This window comes from Vicia villosa, linkage group LG2 (assembly GCF_029867415.1).
Source record: "Vicia villosa cultivar HV-30 ecotype Madison, WI linkage group LG2, Vvil1.0, whole genome shotgun sequence".
Taxonomy (NCBI): domain Eukaryota; kingdom Viridiplantae; phylum Streptophyta; class Magnoliopsida; order Fabales; family Fabaceae; genus Vicia; species Vicia villosa.
In genome coordinates, this window is record NC_081181.1 from 13106261 (window position 1) to 13131343 (window position 25083).

The 25083-nt window shown below is 34.7% G+C and overlaps 4 protein-coding genes across 5 annotated transcripts; 2 read left to right on the forward strand and 2 right to left on the reverse strand.

The window, feature by feature from the left end:
* Nucleotides 1-1205: 1205 nt before the first annotated feature.
* Nucleotides 1206-4011, reverse strand: LOC131645916 (pentatricopeptide repeat-containing protein At2g17033-like). The gene is made up of 2 exons (XM_058916107.1): nucleotides 3687-4011; nucleotides 1206-3607 (listed from the first exon to the last, which is right to left on the reverse strand). Exons 1-2 carry the CDS (start codon nucleotides 3972-3974, stop codon nucleotides 2495-2497), a joined length of 1401 nt encoding a protein of 466 aa, XP_058772090.1. The 5' UTR covers nucleotides 3975-4011; the 3' UTR covers nucleotides 1206-2494.
* Nucleotides 4012-9834: 5823 nt separating this feature from the next.
* On the forward strand, nucleotides 9835-12827 carry LOC131649243 (uncharacterized). Of its 2 annotated transcripts, none has more exons than XM_058919007.1 (6): nucleotides 9835-10029; nucleotides 10110-10224; nucleotides 10363-10614; nucleotides 10892-11035; nucleotides 11117-11863; nucleotides 12054-12580. In XM_058919007.1, exons 2-6 carry the CDS (start codon nucleotides 10111-10113, stop codon nucleotides 12399-12401), a joined length of 1605 nt encoding a protein of 534 aa, XP_058774990.1. In that variant the 5' UTR covers nucleotides 9835-10029; nucleotide 10110; the 3' UTR covers nucleotides 12402-12580. The 2 variants fall into 2 exon arrangements, with proteins under 2 accessions (XP_058774990.1, XP_058774991.1); XM_058919008.1 differs by having other exon boundaries at nucleotides 9838-10029; nucleotides 12438-12827.
* A 3311-nt stretch (nucleotides 12828-16138) lies between these two features.
* On the forward strand, nucleotides 16139-17760 carry LOC131649245 (uncharacterized). Its single transcript, XM_058919010.1, has 4 exons — nucleotides 16139-16366; nucleotides 16447-16538; nucleotides 17007-17267; nucleotides 17377-17760. The coding sequence occupies exons 1-4, from the start codon at nucleotides 16237-16239 to the stop codon at nucleotides 17554-17556; spliced, it is 663 nt and encodes a 220-aa protein (XP_058774993.1). The 5' UTR covers nucleotides 16139-16236; the 3' UTR covers nucleotides 17557-17760.
* On the reverse strand, nucleotides 17374-24739 carry LOC131649244 (uncharacterized). The gene is made up of 14 exons (XM_058919009.1): nucleotides 24513-24739; nucleotides 23012-23123; nucleotides 21261-21373; nucleotides 21019-21141; nucleotides 20298-20488; nucleotides 20122-20197; nucleotides 19898-19984; nucleotides 19720-19800; nucleotides 19578-19610; nucleotides 19433-19486; nucleotides 19293-19334; nucleotides 18997-19075; nucleotides 18829-18899; nucleotides 17374-18719 (listed from the first exon to the last, which is right to left on the reverse strand). The coding sequence occupies exons 1-14, from the start codon at nucleotides 24675-24677 to the stop codon at nucleotides 18624-18626; spliced, it is 1323 nt and encodes a 440-aa protein (XP_058774992.1). The 5' UTR covers nucleotides 24678-24739; the 3' UTR covers nucleotides 17374-18623.
* Nucleotides 24740-25083: the final 344 nt, after the last annotated feature.

Consider the following 25083-nt stretch of genomic DNA (forward strand, 5'->3'; position numbering starts at 1 on the left):
GAGAGAGAGAGAGAGAGAGAGAGAGAGAGAGAGAGAGAGAGGACACAAGGATTCGTTTAGGCACTTTGTCGATCGTCCTCCCTACAGCTACGTCTTCCCCCAATTCCAATTTGGAATTGAGATATCAATCTTACTGTGCAAAAAATTGTTTACAAGAGAAATGTTGCTATCCAACCTTACAAACTCTATGTTATGTGTTGATCCTTGCACTCCTTTTTCTTTGATTTGAATTTTATCAAGTCACCCAACAACACTAACCGATTCACCGTCTCGCGCTACTCCTTTGCAAGAAGCTACCGTTCTTCAGTGATTTCACTCGGTCGAATTCAAATTGCAAATCGTTATGACCCAAGATCTCCAATCGATTCACCATCTCACAGTACTCCTTTGCAATAACCTCTCGTTGTTCAAGGCTTTCACTCGATCGAATCCAAATTGTAAAGATCTTGTCAAAACCCCCAACACCTTGATCTTGGAGAAGAAACCCTCACAATTTTTCCAATGAAACTCCCAAAGATCCTCAAGGTATGTGGAGAAGTGTTGACATTAAGAGCAGTTGTTGCAAGGATCTTGAGGTCATTGGCTCCCAAGTTCGATCATATAGTGGTAGCCACAGAAGAATCGAAAGATTTGTCAAAATTGACAAAAGAAGAGCTTCAATGGACGCTTGAGTCTCATGAACAAAGAAGCTGCAGTAAAATCTAAGAAGAACTATAACCATACAAGTTTCAATCCCAAATTTTAATTCTAATTTTTGCATGCCGGTTTTCAGGTCCAAACACACAATTAGAATAAAATTTCTGTTTTCGGTCCAATTTTGATTAACATGTTTTTGTTACGAGTAACCGACTTGGCCAAAAACACATATAATTATATTCTATAACTAGTACTCGAATTTAAATTCCAACAAATCTTATTTAAAACTTTAGTATGAAGAATTATGTATTTCAATTCAAGTATAATTAAGTAACAAAAATAATTTGGTATACACACAATTAAGTATACGATTTATAAAGAGAGCTTAATTGATAAAAAATAATTTTACTATGTATACGATTGAGAGAGCTTAAGTATACGATTTCATGAATTGATAAGTATACACAATTAAGAGAGCTAAGTATAGAATTGAATTGAAAGTAAACTAAGTATATGAATTGATAAGTAAAGTAAATATACAATTAAGAGACTCTTTCCCTTTGCTCGAAGAACTGGACCTAAGCGGAAGGCGCACAGTTTGCAATAACTTACATGATGGAATAGAGACTCTTTCGTCGAAACTTTTCAAACTCCGCAAGATTAATCTCTCTAACCATTCATACATGAATGACCAAATGCTTCATAGTTTGTTGTCCATTTAAAGAACTGCACTCAAGTGAATTATATGGTTGTTGTCCCAATGACATTTTCAAGGCCACCCTTGAGAAAGATAAATGATCCATCGGATTAATGTTTCGTGGATTCATAGCGCTAGTATCATGAAACAATTCTACTCAAGGTTGAATGAACTCTAATGTTTCGTGGATTCATAGCGCTAGTATCATGAAACAATTCTGCTTAAGGTTGAATGAACTCTAGAAGGTGTTTTTTGTTTTTCAACTTCAAAAAAATTGTGTCAGTTTGTTCATGATAATTATTAAGTTTTTGTGTTATGCAATTTCAAATTGTATTCTTTCATTGCTTTGTATTGAGTTATATTTCTTTGATAAGATTCTGTCTCTTACTGGATAGGTTAATCATTTTATTGGTCTCTCATATGTGCTTAGTTGGGAGCTAGAATATTCTTGAGATGAAAGCAACCAGTGGACTTTGTGTGAGATTAGCATATGTGTTCAATTGGTACTGTACTAGTTCAGTTCGGTTCAATATATATATATATCGCAACAGTTCAGTCTGGGCATGACCAATTAAATCGGTTTGATTTTGTGTCTAGGACCGATTCACTAATTAAATCGGTTTGATTTTGTGTCTAGGACCGATTCACTAATTAAATCGGTTTGATTTTGTGTATAGAACCGGTTCATCGGTTTGTTGTTTACAAAATGCATTGAGATTTGTTGGATAAATATCCAAGACTAGCCACTGCAGAAAATGAAAAGGGGTTAACTTGCCTTGCTAGTGCTTGCTGAATCATGTTTAGCTCTCTAACCTTATAACTAATTTTTTCTATTAGCAAGAAATCAAAACACCGAATGCAAATAAATAAAATTGAGTCGATTAAACTTGCTCATTTAATTATTTATGTTCAATGCTAGCCTTTGACAAACATGTAACTAGCTACCGAGTTCTTCTACACTTGTTGTTCAAAGCTATGGAAGAGGAAGATAACAAGGTCCTACAATCTGAATCAAATGATACACAAGTTGAAGTCCAGCACCAAAGTAATTTAAGTCAATAAATACTAATCGCATAGCAAGTGCGTGTGAAAGTGAAACTATCTTTGTCATATCATTTGATTTCATGTTTAACATCACCATCGTCATATATAGTAGCAAAATCATAGCTTTGTCAATTCACATAACCAAACTTTAACAGCTTTACCTTTCGCAACAAAGCAACCATCATTCTTCCTATCAATCCTGAGAGGACCTTTCATCTTCACCATCATCTCCTTAACCAATGCTTTCACCGGTGATTCTCCTCTGACACTGCTATGCTTTCCAACCCCACAAACCAAAGTGATTTCAGCCGGAATCTCATAATTTGAAGCATTCAACAACCTCTTTCGCATCTCCTCGAACCAAAGTAACATAACCAAATAAGCCGAACCCAAATGAAATCCATGCAAATCCAATTTAACCTCCGAAGAATCCCACACCATTACCTCTTCAAAAATCGCACAACACGAAAGTAACTCCTTAATCACCATAGCTTCTCCTCCAACCAAACACTCATTCAACAGCTCTTCTATTGACAACGGCAACTCATACAACTCCACAACCTTCCTCATTATCGTCGGACAAGAATTAGACACAGAGTTATAAGTTCTTATAGAGAACGGAACACCGGAATTCCTCATTCGTCTAAGCCAAGAAACCATTTCCAAATGCTCCCCATGAATTCCGTAGGTCGAAAGAACCATATTGTAACAAACAGTATCCATAAGAAACCCATTCTTCTCCATTTCATCAACCACTCTAACCATATCCTGAAATAAACCCAATCTTCCGTATCCATATATAACAGACTTGAATTCAAAAGCAGACGGTTGAATTTGAATCCTATCCCCACCAGGACCACCATCTGTTTGTTGAAAATCCTGAATGAGATTCTCAGCCTCACGAGGCTTGTCCATTACACATAATCCACTAACCATGGATTGATAAGCTCTGCGTTTGACGTAAAGAGAAGAGGAAGTGTGAAGAAGGTTGTTGAGATAAGAATAAGCGGAATCGAAGCCGGTTTGAGAAGCGCGTTTGGAGTGTGAGTCTAATAGTTTAGAGTAGAAGAGAACAAGGTCACGTTCACGGTTGTTGAGATTTGAAATTGTTTGGGAGAATAGCGTTTGGGATTCGGTGTGGAGTTGGAGTTTGTGGAGAAGGGAAATGAGGTCTGCCGTGATGGTAGGGTTGGATGTGAACCATGGTGATTCGGAGATTCTTGTATAGAGCTGTTGAGAAAAATACAAGAGTTAGTTATGATTAGTTACAGGGGTAATTTGGGAAGAAAAAATTATGAGAGAGACTTACGGGGAGGGCGAAAGAAGAGAGGTTGTTGTTGTTGTTGTGGGTGGTGGGAGAGAGGAGGTGAGTGAGAGTGGAGAGTAGTACGGATTTTGAGGAGGATTGTACGAATTTACGAATGAGATTATCGGTGTTGGTGTTATTGGAGGTGGAGAGTTTCGTGAGAAATCGTTGGCCTTGTTTCGTTAGTGCACAGCGGATAGAGTTGTTGTTCCTAATAACATGTTGTTGCATTTGGAAATGAATGGGAAGAGGAGGATATTGTTGGATTTGAAGTTGAAATCTCAGCGTCATCTTTAACTCAACTCAAATGGCCGTTACTTCTCCTTGCTCCTCCTCATGCTGTTTCTATATAAGATTATAATATTTCCTCCATTTAAATTTTTTTTTACAAAGATAAAAAATATAAGAGTTTAAAGGTAGTGCACTGACAGTGTAAATTAAATTTACACATACATCTAATCAAAATCCTTACTTTTGCCATGTCATATTAGTTTTTTAAAATTAAAATTGTATTTTAATTGAATACATGGTTGTGATTGATTGACAGTGTAAAAATATTTTACACTGTCAGTGCATATCTCTTTTTCTCAAAATATAATAATAATATTATAAAATATTACATTCTACTGTATTAATCTTATTAATATATTAAAAATAGTGTACAAATAATTAGAAAAATAAAAATCATTTTCACGAGAGAATAATATTTATTTTAAAACAATTATTTTTCTTTAAAACACTCTCATTTTGAAACCAAAAGAATAATATTTATAGGATTTAATGGAAATACATTAATAGTCGTTAAATATTTATTAAATTTTGATTTTAATTTTAATTTTATAAAATAATATATTAATGGTTGTGATGCACTGACTGTGTAACCTTTTAAATATCAAATAATCATATTCTTAAATAAATTTTAATATTATATAATTAATAAAAGAAAATAAATTTCATAAATAATTATTTGAATTATACTTAGACACTTAGAATATAGTATATAAATTAATTATATTTTTAAGAATAATTCTAACTTGTGTTACTGAACTAAATAAAAAAATTATTGTCTTGCAAATTGTGTATTAGTTTAATATAAAATATATAAGAGTTAAAAGGTAGTGCAAGTGCAAAAAAAATTTACACTGTCATCCAATAAAAATATTTTATTCTGCCACATCATATCAGTAATTTAAGATTTAAAGTATGACTTGGTGCTTAACAAAGTTGTGATTGGTTGACAGTGTAAAACTTTTTTACACTGCCAGTGCATCGCCCTTTTTCTCAATATATAATTAATTATTTTTATTGTTTTTTCAATATAAATTTCTTAACTTATGCCTCTTTGTATTATCCTATTTTTAAATGCATATTAATATAATATAGACACTATGAACAAAAATTTATAGTTATGAAATTAATATTTAGAGAGGTTTTAGTACCAAATAGTAGTAGTAAGAATTTCTAAAATATTCAGAATGAATTTTTTTAGGTAGTTTGATATGGTGTATTCATATCACATAGCATGCTCAAAGATTTTTTTTTATTATTATTAAGGTTGCTTGTTGCATTTTGCACCCTTGATGATTTTCTCGCATTCCGATTGAATATTAAAAAAAAAAAAACTCATCTTACAACAAATCAAAGTTATCAAAATAACAAGCACGGCAGCCACGGCCCATTGTAAAGAAATATACAAATCTGCAACCTGATTGGGATCACATGGTCCAGAAGAAGAAGTTTAGGATGAAGCATTTGTATGATAAGATGATGGGTGATTCGGTTAGGGTCCCTTGGAGACATCTGTTCAAAGATAATTGTGTTAGGTCTAGGGCTGCTATCACCACGTGGTTGGCCTGCCATGGCAGACTGGGTACAAAAGATAAGCTGATTCGTTTTGGTTTGATTACTGAGCGAGGCTGCAGTCTCTGCAATGAGACAGATGAAACTCTGGATCATGTTTTGTTTGATTGTAGGTACTCTAAAGCCGTGTGGAAGCATGTGTTGCAGGGGATAGGCATAACTCATGAGCCTCAAATTTGGTCTATTGAGCTTGGTTGGCTTATGTAGATGGCTGCTAAAAAAGGTTGGAGATTCAAGTTGCTCAAGGCTGCAGTTGCTGAAACTGTGTATGGTATATGATAATACATAAATGAAGTGATTTTTGGAAAGCATACTCATAGAAATACAAGCATGGATATAGGAGAAAGAATTATAGAGAAAGTGATGTATAGAGGTTGGTGTCGACCAAATTAAGGAAACATATAGCTACTTTGATGCTTTAGTGTTAACTTTTTTTATTAGAAGGTTGGATCTTTGATCACTTTTGTATTTGACTTTTTTTTTAACCAAAAAGGGAATATATTAATTCAAAAAAACTATACAAACAAGGGGCGATCAAAACGATCCAGCCACCAAGAGAAACAAATTAAAGCATTAGATTGGCAATGTGTAGTCTAAGCTTCCTATTTTGCCAACCTCAAAACGCTATATTCTCTATGATATTTTCAACAGTGTAGTTTGTGTGCCTATCATTATCAAAATAAATAGTATTCATATACCCTTCCCTCTAACATATTTAGTAAGCCATTGCAGCTCTTGGACCCAATTCAGAGGTTGGTGGTCAACATTCAGCCACACCGGCACTTACTTCCATATACCAGAGGTACCTTTGCAACAGAAAAAAAAAGATGATTTGCTGTCTCCTCAACCTTAGTTCAAAGGCTACATGTAGAATCATGCAGCATACCAAAACGGTGGAGCCTTTCTTTAGTGGGAAGCCTACCATTGCATAGCAGCCAAAAAATAATCTTGGCTTTAGGTCTGACCAGATTATGACAAAACAGTTTATGCCAAGGGACTCTAGTGTGGTCATCAATCAGGATACCATAAATCTGCTTCAAGGATAACTTATTAATATGCAGCAGTTATGCCCAAAGAGGCTGCAAAGCTTCAATGAGAAGGACTGAGAATCTTCCTCATAATCCAAGTCCAGTTACTGCCTGCATCCATCTTTATAATATCTTTACCCTTCAGAAAATTAGTATGGATCCACTTTACCCATAAATTGTCACTTTTACTACAGATATTCCAGAGGCACTTAAGAAGAGAGGCTTTGTAATAAACATACAGATTAATCAAACCCATACCCTTTGTTTAGCTGGGATACAGACCTTATCCCAAGCCACATGACTCTTTCTATTGCCAGCCCAAATGAAAGCTCTACACAAGGAATCAATCTTCTTGATGAGAGATTTGGGTAAGGGAAATTGTGCATCCAGTACTGAGTTATTGAGCAAGAAATACTCTTAACCAGCTGGATTCTTCCAGCATAACTAAGCAGTTTAGTAGACCAACGCCTAATCCGGCTAGTAATCATATCTATGAGGGGAAGATAATGGTGGATATTCAACTTTTTGCAGGAAAGAGGAACACCTAAATACCTTGCAGGGAATTTACCTTCTTCGAAACCTGTAGCTGCCTTGATACTACTCCTAGCGTCCATGTTTACACTACAAAAAAAAACCTTGCTCTTCCTTGGGTTAAGGACAAGACCTGTTGAATTTGAAAAAGAATGAAAAGTAGTCATGAGTAAATCAATAGATGTCTGATCACCCCTGCAGAAAAGCAGGATGTCATCAGCAAACGAGAGGTTGATTAGGGATAACTTTTCACACTTCACATGGTGATTAAAATTAGGGTCAAGTTGAATCTTTAGAAGGCATTTGCTGAGGTACTCCATCAGGATGATAAAGATCAAAGGGGATATAGGACCCTCTTGCCTAATTCTCCTTTTGGCTTGCAAAGGTGTAGAGAGCTCCCCATTCACATTAAAAGCATAAGTGACAGTGGTGACAAGAGTCATCACCCCAAATGATGAATTTACTAGGAAATCCCAACTCTTGCATAATCTTCTCAAGGGCTCCCCAATGGACCATATCACAGGCCTTTTGAAGGTCTATTTAAAACATACATCTAGGGGTCTCATACTTCCTATCATAACCTTTAAGTAGCTCATAAGCTAGGAGAATATGATTGTGGATATCCTAGCCAGAGATGAAAGTTGCTTGGTTTTTGTTAATAATTATTGGCATAATATCTCTCATTCTAGCAGTAAGGATCCTACAGATAATTTTAAGGACAATGGTGCATCCTACTATAGGTCTATATTCCTTGATACTTTTTGCACTCTCACCTTTGGGAATAAGAGTAACAACAGTCCTATTAAACTCCTTATGTAAGAAACCCTTGGTAAAGAACTCCTCAACTGCTGCAGCCACATTAGTCTTCAGAGTATTCCAACAGATCTTAAATAATTTAGCATTTAAGCCATCAATACCAGGGGATTTGTTTTCTTCTATCCCTTTCAGAGCTCATTCAATTTCCTCCATAGTGATATTCCTGATAAGCCAACCTCTCTGCACCATGTCAAGCTGAGCGCCCTTTCTCATGGCCTCCACATCTATGTGCTTGATGCTAGTAGCTGCAATTCCCATAAGGTTGCCATAGAAGGACATCACTTCCTGCATAAGGTTATCATGTCCCGTAATAATCTCACCATTATCATGTTGCAGAAAAGTAATATTTTTGGTGTTGTGCCTAGCAGTGAGTTAGGCATAGAAAAAGTTGTTGTTTCCATCACCTTTGCTAATCTAGTAAATTTTAACATGTTGCCTCGGCATACTCTCTTCTTGGTTGTGAATACTAATAACATCCTCAGTAAGCTTCTTGATTTTATCAATGAGGCTACCTTCCATTCTGTTACAGAGTAGCTCCTGTTGGGCATCATGGAGGACAACTCTAGCTTGAGTCAGTCTCTGCTTCAAGGTACCAGTGTTCATGCGAAACTACTTGATATCCCTTTGCAACTTCTTGATATTATGCCACAATTTATGCATGGGTCTCCCTCGAGCAGGTTTCATCCAAGATTCAGTAACCATCTCATGAAATCCAGGCATGTCAGCTAGGTAATTGTTGAATTTGAAGTGCTGTTGTTTCTTCTTTATATCCTCATGGCCTTTGATATGCAAAAAGAGAGTGATCTGATATACTAGGGGGAAGGATAGTCAGGGTATGAGTGCTATAAAGCTGGAACCATTGGACATTGTAGATGGCTATATCAATCCTAGAATATATAGTCCCAATAGAACGCTGGTTTGACCAAGTGAAGAAATCTGCCAGGCTGTCCATTTCAGATAACTCTGTTTTATTCATCATACTGAGCAGATCACTGTATTCAGCCTTAGTAACAAGCTTGCCCCCGATCCTGTCCTGTCCTTTAGCTACATTGTTAAAGTCGTCAATAATACATCAAGGACCAACTTGAGTACCATGGATTTTCTCAATAGTTTTCCACAATGCCTTTCTTCTATCCAACTGGTTATGAGCATAGACTGCAGTTAACCAAAATTGAAAATTCCCTGCTGTATTGTATACTCCATAGTGTATGTGTTGGCTAGAGAGGTTGACAAGCTTTAAATCAAACCTATTATTATCCCAAATTGATCCAGATTCTACCATTAGGGTGAGCAGTAGAATTATCCACCCAACAATCATTAAGTCTAAGCTTATCTCTAACCTTGGCTATGTTGTTACTTTTTACTCTAGTTTCAAGCAATAAGCAAATGGCAGGTCTAAGATGCAAGAGATGGGAGCTAATATCTCTAATCTTACCTACTTTATTTAACCCCTTATGTTCCAAGATAAAATCATGGTCCTTTATCTATGGCTACTAGAGGCTCTTTCAAATCCTCAAGCACCCCAACTCCATTTAAGCACGGAATTTCAGATGAGTTACTTGTTACAACATTTGACTTGCCTCTATCTTTGCTCAGATTAGTGCTCAAAGTACATGTATCTTCATCATTTATCACATCTGTGTCGCTCTATGCTCTTTTAGGAGTGGAAATAACCTCCACAAGGGGGTTCAGCAGGTTCTATATGTGACTGTCCCTCAGGTATGACTACTTTAGCTTTAGATATTCATGATATTATTTAAAAAAAAATGATATTTATGATATAAATAATTTTTATTCAAAAATGATATAGGAGAAAAAATATACTATTAATCTAAATATTTGAAAAAAATCTTTGTTCATTATCAATATCATCTTTATTTTTTTGTCTTTCTAAAAATAATAGAATTTTATGTCAACAACGGGGCATGTGAGCATGAGTAGATTAAGAATTTCTCTTGAATAGCGTGGGTGCCACGTTAACAGAGTCTGTGGAGCCCTCTTACGTGAGTACACACTACACACACCACCACAATCGATCGTTTTCAACATACAAACGACCCCACTCTCTCACAGACTCACTCAGCCCTCGCCGCTCGCTCGCCGGCATCAAAGTAACCACCACCACCGTCACAGTTTATCTTTTCTTTCCTCGCCCTATCTCTCTTACTCTTTCGTTTTCCCCGTTTTGCAGGATGAACAAGAGACCTAGAGACACCACCGTCTACAAGCCCCTTCGCGATCTCTCCAATCGGGAACTCGGCGAGTTACCCGCCAGAATTTTCCCCAACCGTCTCGCCGCCTCCGAGGTACCCGCATTTACGGTTCAAATTCACATTTTAGATTTGTTGATTTTGATGATAAAGTGAAATTATTAGGGTTTCATGGCATCAACATGTGAATGTGTATCTATGATGATTGATTGATTGATGTTGTAATGTGTTTAGGATCTTGTTCTTCGACTTGATGTATTCAGAAAACTGGACAAGCACAGAGGTTGTGTGAACACTGTAGGCTTCAATGCAGATGGTGATATTCTGGTTTCAGGTTCTGATGACAGGAAAATTATTCTCTGGGATTGGGAAACTGGTCGTACTAGGCTCTCTTTCCATTCCGGTCACAGTAACAATGTTTTCCAGGCTAAGTTCATGCCTCACTCCGATGATCGAACCATTGTCACTTGCGCTGCTGATGGCCAGGTATGTCGTAAGGATCATTCTTATATGTAATGGACAAGCTTTTGCAATTTCGGTCGGTATAGGTGTTGCTGTCGCGACACTAGTTGCGGTTGTTGGGGTGGGAAATAACCATACTTTGTTCTTTAACGTAAAAATGGTGAATAACGGTATCGGTATCGGCACTTGTTGATACCGTTTTGTAGCGGTCGTGGACTGTTTTGGATATGTCATGCATGAATGTTATTTGGCTAGTTTACTAAAAGAAGGGTTTTTTTGTTATGCGAATTCTCAATTTTAGGTGAGGCAAGCTCAAATTCTTGAACAAGGACATGTGGAAACTAAGTTATTGGCCAAACATCTAGGACGGGCTCATAAGTTGGCTATCGAGCCTGGTAGCCCTCATATATTTTACACCTGCGGTGAAGATGGATTAGTACAACATGTGAGTGATTAATTTTTTTCTATGAATATCTTTTTGTACTTTATCTTTTAGTCCACTTTCACCAGCTAGCTATCTTAACAGTTTGATCTGAGAACCGGGACTGCAACAGAACTTTTTACTTGCAAGCCACTAGGGGATAAATGGAGTTATGTGCCAGTCATCCTTCTTAATACAATTGCAATTGATCCAAGGAACCCAAATCTCTTTGCGGTTGCAGGGTCTGATGAATATACACGGCTTTTTGATATCCGCAAATATAAGTGGGATGCATCAACTGATTTTGGTCAACCGATTGACTACTTTTGCCCTCGACACTTGATTGGTGATGAGCAAGTAGGAATAACAGGCTTGGCCTTTTCTGAACAAAGGGAGCTTCTTGTGTCCTACAATGATGAGTTTATTTACCTTTTTACACAAGATATGGGTTTAGGAATGGATCCTATTCCTGGGTCCCCTATTTCTGTGAATAGTGATACAAGTGACATGGGTGATAGTTCTGAGCATTCTCCACCAAACATGGATGCTAACGACAAAGTCACCCCTCAAGTTTTTAAGGGTCACAGGAATTGTGAGACAGTTAAGGGTGTAAGTTTTTTTGGACCTAATTGTGAGTATGTGGTGAGTGGATCAGACTGTGGTCGGATTTTCACATGGAAGAAGAAAGGTGGTCAGCTTATTCGTGTCATGGAAGCAGACAAGCATGTTGTGAACTGTATTGAGTCTCATCCTCATTCAACGGTACTTGCAAGCAGTGGTATTGAGCATGACATCAAGATATGGACTCCAAAGGCCCTCGAGAAAGCTATTTTACCCAAAAATATTGAACAGGTATGATTCTTGATCTAGTTATTACATTTCAGAACTCAACCAAATTATCTTATTTAGTGATACTTTTTATGTTTTAGAAGCTCTAGTTTATTTACCTAACTCTAACTGGGACAGTTTTCATAAAATTTTCATCTAAAAAATTAAACTAATCCAAATAAATAATTTCTCTGCTGTTACTTCTTTGAATAAGGTTATATTTGATGAAATTCGTTGGTTTGAGAGTGATGCCGATGATGATAGTGACGATGACAATGACGACAATGATATGTTTGATGACGACGATGATATGTTTGATGATATGTTTGATGATGATGAATATGATGATGATGATGATGATGATGATGACGATGATGGTGGAGGTGGTGATGATGATGTTGATGAAGATAATGACGATGAAGGTTGTGAGGATGATGAGGATATTGATGAATTTGATGAAGGAGATTATGTCAATGATTGTAATGATGATGAGAACAATGGTGTTGGTGATGATAATAATGATGACAATGGCAACAATGATAATATGTCTGGTGGTTTGTAATGATGCAAATTGATAAAAGTTTTCTGTGTCCGACAGAAAGCCAAGGCTCGGGACTGGATGTACCAGGTAGCTTCTCCGGACGACCTGATGATGCAACTGTTTTCACTTCCAAGGCGAAGGGTTATGACGGAAAACAGTGCAGAGCAGTCAACTGCAGATCGAGAATTTTTAGAGTTGATATTGACATTCAATACTATTACTGACGATTCCACCGATGATGATGGCGACGATGATGGAGATGCAAGCAACCAAGATGACTTGTTCAGTTGAGTTGTGCTTGTTGAACTTGAGCCTTCCAAAAGAATGATGGCAATTGTATATAAAATAGGTCTATGAATAACTGTTGACTGGAATCTTGGATACTGTCTTAACAGAATTCCGTATATAACTGCCCTTAAACTTATATAACCCGCTATTAGTTCTTAATTGTTTATGTGTTTGTTTAAGGCTTTAATTAATCCTTTGGGTGTTACAAGATTGATTTTGACTAAAGCTTCTCTCACATGCTTTGGTTAAAGTCATTTATTACCACCTAAATACATGATTCTGCTTCTTGTACAAACAAGCATTGTTTGTCAGAACTGAATATTGAGAGTCATTACTTCATTTGAAAGGAGAGGAGATGTTTCACTTGTTTGCTTTATTTATGTTTTGATAAAGTGACATTTCATTTTCACCTCCTTAAACTCCATTTAAAATCAAACATTTTATTATCTAACACAAGTTTTGATAGACTTGATATTTCATTTTGCTTGCAATATGCATGAATGTGCAGAGTGATGAACATCAGCTAGGGAGACTAGATTCATTTCTTATACATATGGTTATGTTTGACTAATAGAATGTGTTCTAGACATCTAGTTCAAAGATAATTTTGTAGGGAAGCGGGTACAATTTCAACTACCACCAAAAACTAGACCTTTCATTTACCTATTATTGTCCATTAGAAGTTGATATATTATAAGAGCCAAGGTTATAATTCCAGTATTGATATGGACTTTGATTGCTTTCATAGGATTTGAAGATTTAATCAAATTATATGATTTCAACAAAGTACTAAACAAATAAAAACGGGGAATATGACTAAAAGATAGATTTGAAGATGGAAAATGAGACACCAAATCTAAAGAAATTACTACAAGAACAAAACTCACGGATCATTCTCATAAAATAGCCAAGAGACGTTACAAAATGCTGACTCATTATAAGAATTCTCCTTAAATTAAATGAGTCATAAATATCAAAATGCTGACTCTTTATAAGAATTCTCCTAAATATCAAAATGCTGACTCATTATAAGAATTTTCCTAAAATTAAATGAGTCATAAAATAAGTGAAATGAAGCAAATATTAGTTAATTCGAAATTAAAAATTAGTATAATTTTAAATTAAAACTAAATAGAATTATTATAATCAAATTCAAATAAAATATTTTTTCCCAATCTTTTGATTGGTCCTCATTATTTTCTCTTTCTTGAAAAAAATCCGATCACAAATTTAAGCTCCATTTTATAGGGGTGGGTGGGGTAGCTCAGTTGACACTTGTTAGTTGAGTTAAGGAAGCTGATGGTTCAGGCCTTCAAGGTTTGAATCCTGAACAACTTTAAATAAAAAAAGCTCCATTTTGCTTTTCATGAACAAAGAATCTAAACTAACCATAAGTCCACGCTATCAACTGGGGTTAAATGAAAATTTTGAAAAAACTCCAAATATAAAAGTAGGTTGAAACACCATTTCTCTTTTTTTTATTCAATAATCTAATATAATTATTTTTAAGATAAGTAGTCTTAAAAATAAGAAACAATTATCCTATCAATTTAACAAGAGATGTATCAATTAAATTAGTAGAAGGACGAATGTTGTTAGAGTTTATACTAAATATTTATGATTATTAAGTTTATTATGAGAATTTTTGAGCTTGTCTCTGGTCTTAAAGTGAATTTTTCCAAGAGCTCTTTTGAAATTGGTTTTGAACTTATACCAATTTTTTTTCTCTCTTTTATGAAGATGTCGGTAGTGGTGTGGAAGAAAGTGGTTAGAATGCAAGGGTGCTTCCTTTGGGGTGGGGTGAAGGTGACGTGGGTCAAGTGGGAGGATGTGTGTAAAGCTAAGGGCCAGAAAGGTCCCAGGGTTAAAGATACGTGGATGGTGAACTTGTCTCTTTTAGGCAAGTGGAGGTGGAGAGTGATGGTCAATCACCCCTACTTGTGGAAGGATATGATTTTGACTAGGTACGGGTCTCAAATTATAGGGCCTCTGGTAGGTGAGGAATGAGAGTTTTAGAAGTGCCTATCGCTGGTGAAAAAATGTTTCTCTTTTGAGCTCAAAGTTAGATGAGTCATCATATTGGTTTGTATCCTCTTTTTCCAAGATGGTAAGGGGTGAGATGCAGACCAATTTTTGGCACGACGCGCGGGTAAGGTCAAATTCTTTTAATGTTCAGTATGAACGATTATTCTTTTTTCTCGAGAAGAAGTCTCAAGTAGTGGGAGGGATGGGCAGGTGGGTTTGGAATTTCTTGATAGGGCATTCCCTCCTTGTTTGGGAGGAAAAAACTTCTTTTGGAGCTTATAGGGAGGATGGATGAGTTGATTAAGTAGGGTCAGACGAATGTTTTAATTTGAAACCTAGAGCTTGTTGGTGGTTTCTTCGTGAAGTCTGATTATCCTCGTCTTTCTAGTTTGTCTGGTGGAAGTGAGAGTAGATTAGAGCGAGTGCTATAGTGTTTAGCTAGGGTTTGGGAATGGTGGTTTCCCTAAAGAGTGAAGGTGTTTTCTTGGCAGTTGCTTTAGGACACATCAACTAGACAGAACCTTATCTAACGACATATTGTGTTTAGAGATAACAGAATGGGTTGTGCAACATATTATGGGAATGTGAAATCAGTATATCACTTTTTTGTGCTATGTGGAGCTGCTTCCACAATCTGGTATAAGATTTTTAGGCGAGTGGGTAGGCTTAAGTCTTGCCCATTGTTGGTTATTGATGCATTTGATTTGTTCCAAGGTTTTGGTATGTGTAAGAAGATGGCCTTTGGGTAGGTCTTGATTTGACATTCAATGGTCTGGACTATTTGGAAACTGCAAAATAATTTAATCTTCTGTCAAAAAAGATTGACGATGAATCACTGAATGAGTTTGATTAGTTATCTGTCTTAGAAGTGAGTTAGTCGCTAGTTTTTCACTACTAATTAGAACATGACCCACTTTAAATTTACATTTTAGATACATTAAATAATTAATGTACTTAGACTCTCTCTATATATATATATATATATATATATATATATATATATATATATATATATATATATATATATATATATATATATATATATATATATATATATATATATATATATATATATATATATATATTAGTTATTCCATATACTTAAATGTTTTTTATTTTTATAAATCGGATAAAAAAATATAGGAATGTAAGTTTACTTAAGGAAGAAAATTTTCCACAAAAATACTTAATAGTAGAAAATTGTAAACTATAAAATCGAATAAAAGATAATTAATAATTTAATTATTTATTTAGAAGAAATAATTTTTCAGTATTAAAAAAAATTACTAAATAGGTATGCAATATGGAAGAAAAAAAAAAATAGTAGCAAAGAAAGGAACAAAATAGTGTTGAATATTGACAATGCAGTGAGTTTCCACTCCTCCTCATTCTCCCAGCCTCATATATAATAATATATGATAATAATAATTAATATTAATATATTTTTTGCGGTGCGTTGTTTTTGTGTTACCGTATTCCAAGGTCAAGAAAAAACCTCATTTCATTTCCTTCCACTAAGATTGAGAATCACATTCAAACACTGATGATGGAATCTTTAACCTCATCTTCTTCTTCAACAACGCTACCTTCTTTCTCCATCTTCCCTTCAACAACAACAAGAACATCTCTTTCTTCCAAGAAAACCCTCCACTTTCGTCCACCTTCCTCCAAACGTACGTATTCTTTTTCCATCTCAATCTTTTCTTCGGTCAATCTTCAATTTTGATTCATTTTATTGTATGATCTCTTTCAGGTGACGATGCTAAGGATTCCGATGAAATCAACATCAACATCAACCTTCCAGTTCTCAGTAATCAATGCTTCTCCATTTCCCCTCTTTCTAATGTAACAAATCCTTTTCCCTAATTTTTCTTATTCTATCATATATCAATCAAATTTCTACTAAAGTTATAATTTTTAGGTTTTTGGGTTATAGGAGTGTTCAATTTTCTCATTACTTCATCAATTTTTATATTTATGCAAAAAATAGATTTTTTAGGTTTGTTGTGAAAATAATTCAGTTATGTCATGTAACAAACCCTTTTCCCTAATTTTTCTGATTCTATCCTATAAAAGTTGGTTTTTTTGTTGATTAGAATGTTCAATTGTCTTATTTCTTTACCAATTTTTTTATTTAGGCAAAAAAAAATAGATTTTTTAGGTTTGTTATGAAAATAATTCAATTATGGTTGAACAATTTGAACTTTAATCCATCTGCAGCTAAATTATTTGAAATTTTAGAAAAAAATATATTCTGTTATGTATTTGGATGTAATGGATGAAAAGGGTTTTGATGGTAATTTGTGGGGTTAGGATGCGGCGATGGGGCTGGTGTTGAGTGCTGCAACTGGTAGAGGATGGACAACGGGTTCGGGGATGGAAGGGCCGCCTGTTCCTGCTGTTGGGAAGGATGATGAATTAGGGACGGGGAATATTTCAACTTTTCCGTGGTCTCTGTTCACGAAATCTCCGAGGAGGAGGATGCTTATTGCTTTTACTTGTACAATCTGCAGCCAGCGAACTACACGGGCTATTAATCCTCATGCGTATAATGATGGAACTGTGTTTGTTCAGGTAACATTTTGTTTTTGTTCAACTAAGGAGGTTAAATTACTTATGCGAACTGCGATGTGGTTACAAGACTTTGAGCTGACAATACATTTGTTTTTCTCATTGTTGGCAGTGCTGTGGATGCAATGCGTACCATAAGCTTGTGGATCACTTGAACTTGTTTCAGGAGACAAATTGCTATCTGAATTCAAGTTTTAATTATAAAGGTCCTGGATGGGATGATCTTAAGTTCAGGTTCATGGACGTAGATAGCGACAGCGATGATGATGATGATATATTCCCCGTTGCATGAGTGACTTACCGGCTTATGGAGTATATATTTTCTACCTCTGATGTTAAGAAGTTTTAGATTAGTTGTCTTGTATATTGTTTATGTTTTCATGCTTTATGGTAAAATTTGTCAGAGGATGGCTTTGTATAGTATATATGTGTATGTATAGCTTTGCAACCTAATTGTACAATCATGAATTTAATTATGTACAATACTTTGCATAAATATTTCTTCTGCTTGCCATTGCTCCTTGGCCACTCTCTGAATGTTCTACTATAATTTAAAACCTTTTGAACTAGTGCATTTTAGCCTTGTTTCCTTCCTTCATTTTATCACGGAACACTTTTCAGTTACGTAGCACCGACACCTCTGAAAAAGATGTGTCCGTGTTGATGTTGGATACCTGCACCGACCCGTCACCGACACTTGTGATTACGTTTAATTTATTCATTTTTTTTCAAATTGTTATTAGTGTCGTCGGCGTGTCATGGTTGTGTGCGCTTTATAGGTTCACAGAGCTGTAAATAATATTGAAAATCAATCATTACATTGCTCATTTCAAGTAACACTTAACACAATCATCTATTGCATAAAACATACTAAAAATTACAATCCTTCACTAACTTATGTACATAACTATGAGTGTCAAACGGGCTATGAAAAAAAAGATTAAACAACAAAATCTAAGACTATAAATACAAGAAATAATATTACAAGTTTACCAGATTTCGGACACAACTAATAAGAATATGGCTCATAATACATTACCACATTCCTTCTTCATAATTGCAGAAAATTCTGTGACTTATCAGTTGGTTCATCTGATAACTATTTTCAAAGTCAACTTAACTAAGTCATGTTCCTTTTTTCTATAATTCGCTTATGTGTGTTCTTGGTGTCTCCATGTGTAAAACCATATTGATGTCTTCAGTAGAAGTAGAATCTACACCTAAAGTATATTTCATTCTATTATTTTGCAACTTATCTCTCAAAGATTATGTACAACATTTTTGGAGAGGCAAAATGATGAATGAAATACATTGTTTGCTGCATCTGCGCGCAAATAGTAGGCAGACGTATCTCCCACCTCAGACCAAGGTGTCTGTACAACGGTTACTACTAACTTTGTCACCAACAATAGGAGGAGGAGGGCGAATCATAAGACTAAGGAAAAACGCTGTCATCTGCAATACAATGTAACTTGTTAACTTCATGACAGAGAAAAATCGGAAGAACTGATTGATATGTGATGAATGATATTGATAATTGATAAGTGATGAAGGATCATCTTACCAGTATTAGCCCAAGGCACATTAGGCTGAATCCAGGAAAATTAAACGGTGCGTCTTCTGACAGGAATATGGCTGCATACAGTAAAAGCTTATCAGGTTTTGATTTTTCTCTTAATTCAATAGTACTACTATATGTGTCTGTAGATTTTGCTCCCGATTATAGTCTTACCTGTCAGTGGACTGAAAATTAATGGAGAAATGATGTTGGCGACGGAAGTGATTCCTGAGAGACATCCTTGAACCATTCCCTAAATCAAAGACTTAACTTCTAAGCATATAGAGATGAAGTTGAGAAGAGTTTTCAATTACTGTTATCTGAACTTTCTGAGCCAGCATTGTATTCTATAACATCTTCTTTCAACATTTTCTACTATTAGATGCCATTTACATGAAATGATTCAAATTTGTTCATAGCATTTACAATAATAGAGGGAATCGAATGTCTTTTTTTCGTCATTCATATACCTGTTCATTTGGTCCAACTTGTTTGGATGCAATGCTGGTTATCTGTTTCAATCACAAAGTGAAGAGATTAGAGCACTATTCCAAAGTTTTAAAACAAAAACGATTGAGAGAGTAATAACAGATTAAAATAAGAAACTTACAGTTGGTCGCACAAGAACTCCTAAAACAGAGAAACCTGCTAGAGCATAAGGAACCTGCATGGTTTTCAATTTCAACAGTCTTGAAGGATTGTTTTGCAAAATAAAATAAACTTTAGTAAATAACAATGTTTTCGAAAATAATTACCCATGATGACCATGCTATACTGTATACCAGTATCTGCATAACATAACAAATTAATAATGAGGTGACTTAAAAAATTAAATTAAGGCGAAAAGCCGAAAACAAAAAACACGAGGGAACAGTCAAGTATCAGGCTCGAACTTACATTTATGCAGGAAACAAAGAGTCCTGTTGTGAGCAACTTTTCCTCTCCTACAGCAGGTACTAATATGGGCATGAGAAATAGCTGAAAAAGAATCGCAAGTACACAAAACGAACGATATGTTAGTTAGTATAGAGAACAGAAAATATAGCGAATTGCAACTAAGGTTATTATGACATACTTGTGTCAGAGTAGCTCCGATCCCCGAGATCATCATCAAGTCGGCAAACTGATTCTTGTTGAATTGAAAACGCGCCTTCAAATAATACTGCATGTAGTGACAAATTTACTTTAGTTAGTTACAGAATTTCGGTCTATGATTATTCAATATCCATAGACAGTTGTTTGAAATTTGCGGTATCTCATGAATTGATTGTATTCGGTAAGAAAGTAGTAATGATTTACCAGCAATACTGCCATCAAGCCGCCGTCCGCAAGACTATTGAAGAGCAAAACAATTGCTGCTTGTGAGAATGTAGGGCTGCAAAAGTGAAAGCTTGTAAGATCAATAAATCTATCAAATGAAGTGATTACAAAGAGATTTTTTCAAAAGTGGATTAATGTCATCAATCAGCACTGACCTACACTTGAGCAAACAAATTACATCCCCCATTGAAGGTAGTTTCTTAAATGTTTTTTGTGGCATATCATCCTCACACTGTTGAATGCATGGTTCCTCTGTCTCTTTCAATAATGGTTGACTCATAGGTGCACTTTCCTTGAGGAAAATTCTCATGTACACTAATGCTATCATAGAAAACACTGAAGCAACCTGTATAAACCAATCACACATTCAGATAAATAAAAGGGTATTCTGAGCAGGGTTTTCAATAAAGGTCTGCGATTGCGATCTGGGCCACTACATAACATTTTTTTTTTGTGTTGTTGAAACCATAACACGGCCACAATTGAGGTCGCATAAGTAGCGTTTGACCACAATTCTCTGCATTATCAAGGATCGTGGCTCAATCACAATGTCACCGCGGCCACTTCTTGAAACCCTAACAAATTCAAGTATTCTTTTTCCTAAAACTAAAGGTGGCGAAACGGATCTGCATGCTGGGCATGACCATTTTGCCCACACGGGGCATGGCCGTTTTGCCCACACGGAACATGTCAAGATTTTAGACCCTCACCCTCTAATTTGCCTATCCCGCTCTACCTTATTTTTTATGGACGCGGACATTAGCAAGAAGTTTTGCAACTTTTAGCTTTTAGAGGGGCATACATGTCCGTTTGTCATCCCTACCTAAAACATTGTTAACGTGTATATAGGCAGGAAATTTGATTTTACTATGTAACCTGAAATGTCAAAGGTGTGGATAGAAATCTAGCAGCTAATGTTCCACCAACAAAAGATGCTGATCCAACACCAGCAAGTATTCCAAATGCTGATGCTCTTTTCCCAACTGGAACTTTGTCTGCCTAGTAAGTAAATCAAAATTAAACCACATGTTAACTTTTTTTTAATCAATTGAATATTATTAGTGTATTTGTGAATTGGAATCAGCTTAATTGAATAGGTTAATGAGATTGTAAAGTACCACATAAGCAAGAGCTAGGCAATGGAAGCTGCCTTCACCAGCAATGGCAGCAAGAGTTTTGACCACATAGTATGCATAGTAGAATTTTGTATCCCTGCTATATGCCAATATGGCTGCAGATATACAGAACAATATTTTTATTTAATTAGTATTTAGTTACTACTATGTAGCCAATTAATTAAACTAGTTTAATCCATACAAATAATTCAAAAAAATTAATGACAAAATCATCCCTAATTACTTTTTTCTTCTAAGTGATGTTAAAGTTAGTTAAACCAAGAGAGAAAGAAAAGTAAGAAAAGTATGAAAAGCAAAAGGAGTGGTAAACACTATCATGACCAAAAGTTTCAAATGGTGTTGAGTGTCAAACAGTAAGGTAGCACATCTTACATGAGAAGTTGAGTGCTAAGATGGATGAATCATTAATAATTAGGCTTCCCACTAAGGGAGTATACATCAATATCAATAGTGCATTTTCGCAATAGAATATCTTAATAATATTTTATAAGTTATAGCAAGATTGAATTGGCTTTTGGAATACCTAGAATCAATTCTAGAGATGTAGAATTGATTCAGGGTGATTTTGAAATGTTTGTTTTTATCAAAAGTAGAATTGATTTCACCTCCCGAATTGATTTTACTTAAAACTAAAATTTGTAGTTTCTACCTCCAGAATTGATTCTAGGTGATTTTTATATTTAAAATTTATTGTTTAACTCATTTTTACCTAGATGTATCTGATCATAAATCAATTCTGTTAAACTCAATTGTATTAAAATCAATTCTACCAAACTCAAATATACTAGAATCAATTTTGTTTACTGCAATCCAAACACATCCATAGTTTATAAGGGATAAACTTATAGCTCATAACTTGTAGAGTTTAGTAAAAAAGACATTTGAACTTATAGTTTATAGTTTATAGTTTATAAGTTAATTGATGACTTATAACTTTTAAACTTTTACTAATTGAATTTAATTGAATTTGTAGTGTTTAATAAATTAAGTGACTAATTTGTAAATGTAAAATAATATACCAAATGTTTAATTAATAAATTATTTGAATTCACTCATAAAAAAGAAGTTATAAATCAATAAAAAAAACTCGCAAAGAAAATAAAGATTTACAAATAGATTTTTTTTCTTTTAAAATATCTAAGTTTATAATCTATTAATCATAATTTAGGTATTTAAAATAGGGTTTTGTCAATTTAAACTTCAATCCCTCAATTTTTAGAAGTGAAACTGCGTTGGGTTATTCAAAAGCACGACAAATTATCACATTTATGTAGAAGTTATTATTCCTCGCTTCTAAAATTTTACAGTGACACCACTTTAGAACACGAAAAAGGACGCAAATCCAAACGTGCTATATATATCATGTTTAAAATTTGAATTCAAAATTTTTCAGAATAATTTACATTATAATTTACTAACCACTTTTTTTAAGGGCAATTCACTAACCATTAGATTAAAGATTTTATTTTTATTTTTAAAGACATGTATGAGTTTGTAGTGTGGTGTGGCCCATGATATAGTATGCGTAACGATGTGTTCAACAAAGTGGTTATTAATTCCCCCAATAAAGCAGTTGGACCACTCACTAAACACAATTGTGGAATGTGGTAGGGTATATAAGCCATAACAAACCACTAAAGAAATGATGAATTAACAAATTAAGCTTAAAAAAAGTTGGAGTAATTATTTAAAAATGTGTATATTTAGTTAAGGATGATGATGCTATATAGTACCTTGAGGAATGAGAGACACTGTGAGAGGAAGTGTGATCAAAGCTTTCCTGCCATATCGGTCAGACAAGTTCCCAATTAATGGTGTTGTCAACACTGACCCTACTCCAATCATCTGCACCACAAAATCAACAACTTCTCATTTTTTATTAATTAAATAATTTCCTGAAATTTTAGATAAAGAGTATTGATTATTGATATTTTAATTTGACAATAAGATTTTATATACATGGATTGATTTTCTCAATCTAATATTGAAAAGGCAAAAAAATGTCATAGTCAATGAAAGCCGCACTAGCCACTAAGTTTCATAACATGTCATAATTTAACATTCTTTCAAGTTACTTCCAATTATGTATCCGATACATACCGCATAACTAAAAAAAACTTTAGCTTAGATAACTTGCAAAATTGTTAATATTGATGGAGAAATAACACATTGCTTAACTGACTTCAAATATCTAATATTCCTTATCATCTCTATTATTAAAAAGTTATTTTAATAATGAAAATAAAAAAATTATTCCGAAAAATCAGTCTAATTCGTATGGGTACCTCTCTCCTCTGATCTTTATGAGAAAAAAATTTACTTTTTAGATATCTTTTCTATATATTGAAAATATATATATGATGAGTCTAAAAAAAATAAGAATTAGAGATGACACAAGTTTCGAACTCCTGACTAGGGGTGGCAAAACAGGCCGCCCGTCCGGCCTCGCGTTCGTCCTGTCTAATATCCGCTAAGTAAAATGGGCATAAAAATCATGTACGCCCCGTCAAGGTGGCGGGTTGGCGGGCGGCGGGTTTGGCCGCCTATTTTTTAATTTATGTTTCTTTCATATTTTTTATTTTATGTTTCTTTATTTTTTAATAGATTAATAAAAAAAATTTACCTTTCAATTAAATTTTTCTTATTTTTATAACTATTTTTTATAAAGCGTCTTTTAAATAAATTTTATCTAAAAAATATTGCATATATTTACAAATAAATGTATAAAATAAAATCATCAAGAATTTGAATTATTAGAATTAATTAAATAATGACGGACTTAAGACGAAACGAGCCTAACAAATAGTTGATGTGGGCTTTAGCGGGCGGCGAGCTTTAGCGGGACGAGCTTAGGCGGGTGGCGGATATTGACAGCGCGAACTTTGGTGGGCGGCAGACCCAAAATCCCAATCCAATCCGCCAACCAGTTTGGTGGGCCTGCCCGACGAACGACCGCCGGTTTTGCCACCCTTCCATTTATTATTTATAAAAAAATTATTTAAGTGCTAAGTAGTAAAATACTTTTATGATAAGCTAATTTAATTAATTCAATAATGAGTATAATATATATTGGGGAATGGAAGTTTTCTGTATTAATTAATTAGTGCATGAACCGTTTTGCTTCCACCGAATGAGCGGTTATTATTATTTTTTTCTTTTTCAGAAAATGAAGAGCATTCTAATTTCTACAGAGAAATGGATGAAAATTGAAAGAGATGAAATTTGAAAACTCACAGCATGTTGGAAACCGGTGAGGTAAATAGCAAGAGAGCATTGATCTTGACCGGGGCAAAGTGCGGCCATGGTGACGTCGGTGATGGCCGGAATAACAATAACTCCGCCGAATCCAGCGAGAAACATTGTTACAAAGAGATGAGTAAGCCCTGTTAATCCCTCCATAGATATAGTTACTCCTAAATTGGAAGATGAAGGAGTGGAGAACTAGTTGGAGAATGCATGGTCTGTTAGGCTCTTTATATATTTGGTTCGGTTGCTTCTATTATTAAACTCATCCATGGGGCAGGCGTGGGCCAGGACCTCTCTTTCTTTTTAACATAATTAATTTCAGTTATTTTTATTTTTTTACAAGTTTGTTTTTTAAAAAGAAGTTTGTTTATGTTTTGATAAATAATTTATTTATTGTTGATAGAAAAAAAAATAAAAATGTAGAGGTATGTATATAATTAATATAGTTAAAAATTTAGATTTAGTTGCTAAAAAAAGTTTAATTTTAAATTTTACAAATATATAGTTTTTCTTTGAGAAAATAGAAGAGGCATGGTAAATTTGTTGGAAAAATAACAAA

Coding starts and splice junctions, on each gene's coding strand:
- LOC131649245 (XM_058919010.1), top strand. CDS start 16,237: ATGATGGAATCTTTAACCTCATCTTCTTCTTCAACAACGCTACCTTCT. Junction 16,367..16,446: donor TCGTCCACCTTCCTCCAAAC/GTACGTATTCTT, acceptor GATCTCTTTCAG/GTGACGATGCTAAGGATTCC. Junction 16,539..17,006: donor CCATTTCCCCTCTTTCTAAT/GTAACAAATCCT, acceptor TTGTGGGGTTAG/GATGCGGCGATGGGGCTGGT.
- LOC131649244 (XM_058919009.1), bottom strand. CDS start 24,677: ATGGAGGGATTAACAGGGCTTACTCATCTCTTTGTAACAATGTTTCTC. Junction 20,198..20,297: donor ATTTGTTTGCTCAAGTGTAG/GTCAGTGCTGAT, acceptor TCACTTTTGCAG/CCCTACATTCTCACAAGCAG. Junction 19,487..19,577: donor GTATAGCATGGTCATCATGG/GTAATTATTTTC, acceptor AAAACCATGCAG/GTTCCTTATGCTCTAGCAGG.
- LOC131649243 (XM_058919007.1), top strand. CDS start 10,111: ATGAACAAGAGACCTAGAGACACCACCGTCTACAAGCCCCTTCGCGAT. Junction 10,225..10,362: donor ACCGTCTCGCCGCCTCCGAG/GTACCCGCATTT, acceptor TAATGTGTTTAG/GATCTTGTTCTTCGACTTGA. Junction 10,615..10,891: donor CTTGCGCTGCTGATGGCCAG/GTATGTCGTAAG, acceptor TCTCAATTTTAG/GTGAGGCAAGCTCAAATTCT.
- LOC131645916 (XM_058916107.1), bottom strand. CDS start 3,974: ATGACGCTGAGATTTCAACTTCAAATCCAACAATATCCTCCTCTTCCC. Junction 3,608..3,686: donor TCTCTTCTTTCGCCCTCCCC/GTAAGTCTCTCT, acceptor TTTTCTCAACAG/CTCTATACAAGAATCTCCGA.